Consider the following 2003-nt stretch of genomic DNA (forward strand, 5'->3'; position numbering starts at 1 on the left):
ATATATATATATACATATATACAAATAAAATGCAAGCGCGGAAAATTATTTATTAATATAGAAACAGATTAGTTATCTACCTGTTCTCGTGAAAAAGTCTGTGATACATTTTATCGCGATTTCATCAAGCATGCATTAATTAAAACGATGAAGCAAAAATTATAAATGGCAAGGATATCGGAAACGGAAATGCAAGATTGCGAAAAGAAGTTGTACGTCATGCACGATTGATATCCGCTTCCTCGAAAGATTTCGTAAACTGCATTTATTTTCAATATCAATGTGATATGCGATTGCTAATTGTACCAGGAATGGCAAATTAAAATGCCTTTTTTTTATCATTATTGTGACACGATCGTGTCTCTAATCAGAATTTATCTCATGAATATCTATCTCATGCATCTCATCGACTTGTTTGCATTCGACCTTGCGTGCGTATAGTTGCATCTCTAACAACGAGGTCTGTGAACGGATGTGATCAATTACGATGAGAAATCTACTGGAATCTGTAAATATCTCTATTTTATTTTCAGGTGGAAAATCAAAGAGCAATCTAAGAGAAAACGAGTATATCATATGAGTTCTAAATATTTTTTTCTAGTTTCCCGTTTTTGTTTATATAACTAAAAATTTGTCATGAAATAGATCATACCGTTATCAACTATCAAGGTTACTCATCGATATGAAATTATTGACAGTTCTATAGATAACATCAACTTACACGCATTCTTATTACACTAAAACTGACAGATTCTGAAGAGAGAATGAGTTATTATATATATAAATTTTCTTTGTATAAAACGTATATTAATATTATAAATAAATACTCTACAATTATTATAATATAACTTTTCTAAGCCAGAAGCATTTCTTTTTTTGCAAATAGTCATTATAATTAGATGAACATGACGATGAAAAGTTACAATGTAGCTCGTTAAATATATATATCTTGTGCAATTGTTATCTTCCACACAAAGATAAAATTTACATTTCAATATTTACGATTGCCAGATGTGGAAACTTATGACGGATGAAGATACACTAAATAATACCAGCTTTGCCATAAGTCTTACGCCGAATACGTAACTATTTTGATAACGTCACACAAATGACCGATAAAATGATTTGCACCATTTATGATATTCGAGATAACTCCGATAACTTCGTCAAAGACGAGACAAAACACGACTAGGAATTTCATCGGAAAAAAAGGAAACACGTGATTCCATGCGCATATTCGCGAGTACGAGATTTGCGGTCAGGGACCGTACAATCGACCTCGGGATTATTCGAAAGATATGTAAACATCGAAAGTGGGAGAAACTAATATGTACTTACCATCGTGAGTATGAATCAACCAGTTGAATCCGCGAACGTCGTCTTGTCATACCTTGCGCACACACGATATCGTTTGTTTAAGATGTCGCACTTGCTCAAGATATCGAAGATCGATATCAGCGCGTTATCACGATCGTTCGCGTATCTATCGAAACGCGCTGATACCGCGTATTCCAAAATATTGAAACATCTCATCGAGTTATTCGCGGTCCCGGTCCTCGCTCGACATATTCGCGGGAAGATCCAGCGCGATAGTTATTGATCTCTGAATGTTGATGAAAAGTGGAACTGCGATCAAGATTCCCTTTTGTTCCCCTCCAAAAAGGAGAAAGAGAAAAAGGAGAAAGAGAAAAAAGAGGGAAACACACGCAGAGAACGCGTATCAATTTTTAGGCTTTCGATCGACGCGATCGATCAACAATCCGGCGATTTGCACCGTACACATTCAACAGGTGCGGAATGGCCGGCTAGTTAAACGAATACTAAGTGAGACCGTCGAGAGCGAGGTAAAGCAAAGCGGCAGTGCCAGCTAAGCAATGCCGAATGCTGATAAGCCCCTCCAGAGCACGGCCGCGAACACGAGCTTGTATACCGCGCGTGTGACGTCTCGCACGCGGGCCGCCTCCGTACTCTCACCTACGAAGCCGCGTCACGTGGGCAGGAAT

The 2003-nt window shown here is 37.8% G+C and overlaps 1 protein-coding gene across 1 annotated transcript in view; it reads right to left on the reverse strand.

Moving 5' to 3' along the window:
• LOC115245829 overlaps window positions 1–1064 on the reverse strand; it is an 8541-nt gene extending 7477 nt beyond the window's left edge. Inside the window, exon 1 of the mRNA XM_029824316.1 lies at window positions 1053–1064. Coding sequence (XP_029680176.1) covers window positions 1053–1064 — 12 coding nt within the window. The remainder of the gene's footprint in view (window positions 1–1052) is intronic.
• Between the last annotated feature and the right edge of the window lie 939 nt (window positions 1065–2003).

The sequence above is a fragment of the Formica exsecta genome, unplaced genomic scaffold (assembly GCF_003651465.1).
Source record: "Formica exsecta isolate Colony F162 unplaced genomic scaffold, ASM365146v1 scaffold1327, whole genome shotgun sequence".
Taxonomy (NCBI): domain Eukaryota; kingdom Metazoa; phylum Arthropoda; class Insecta; order Hymenoptera; family Formicidae; genus Formica; species Formica exsecta.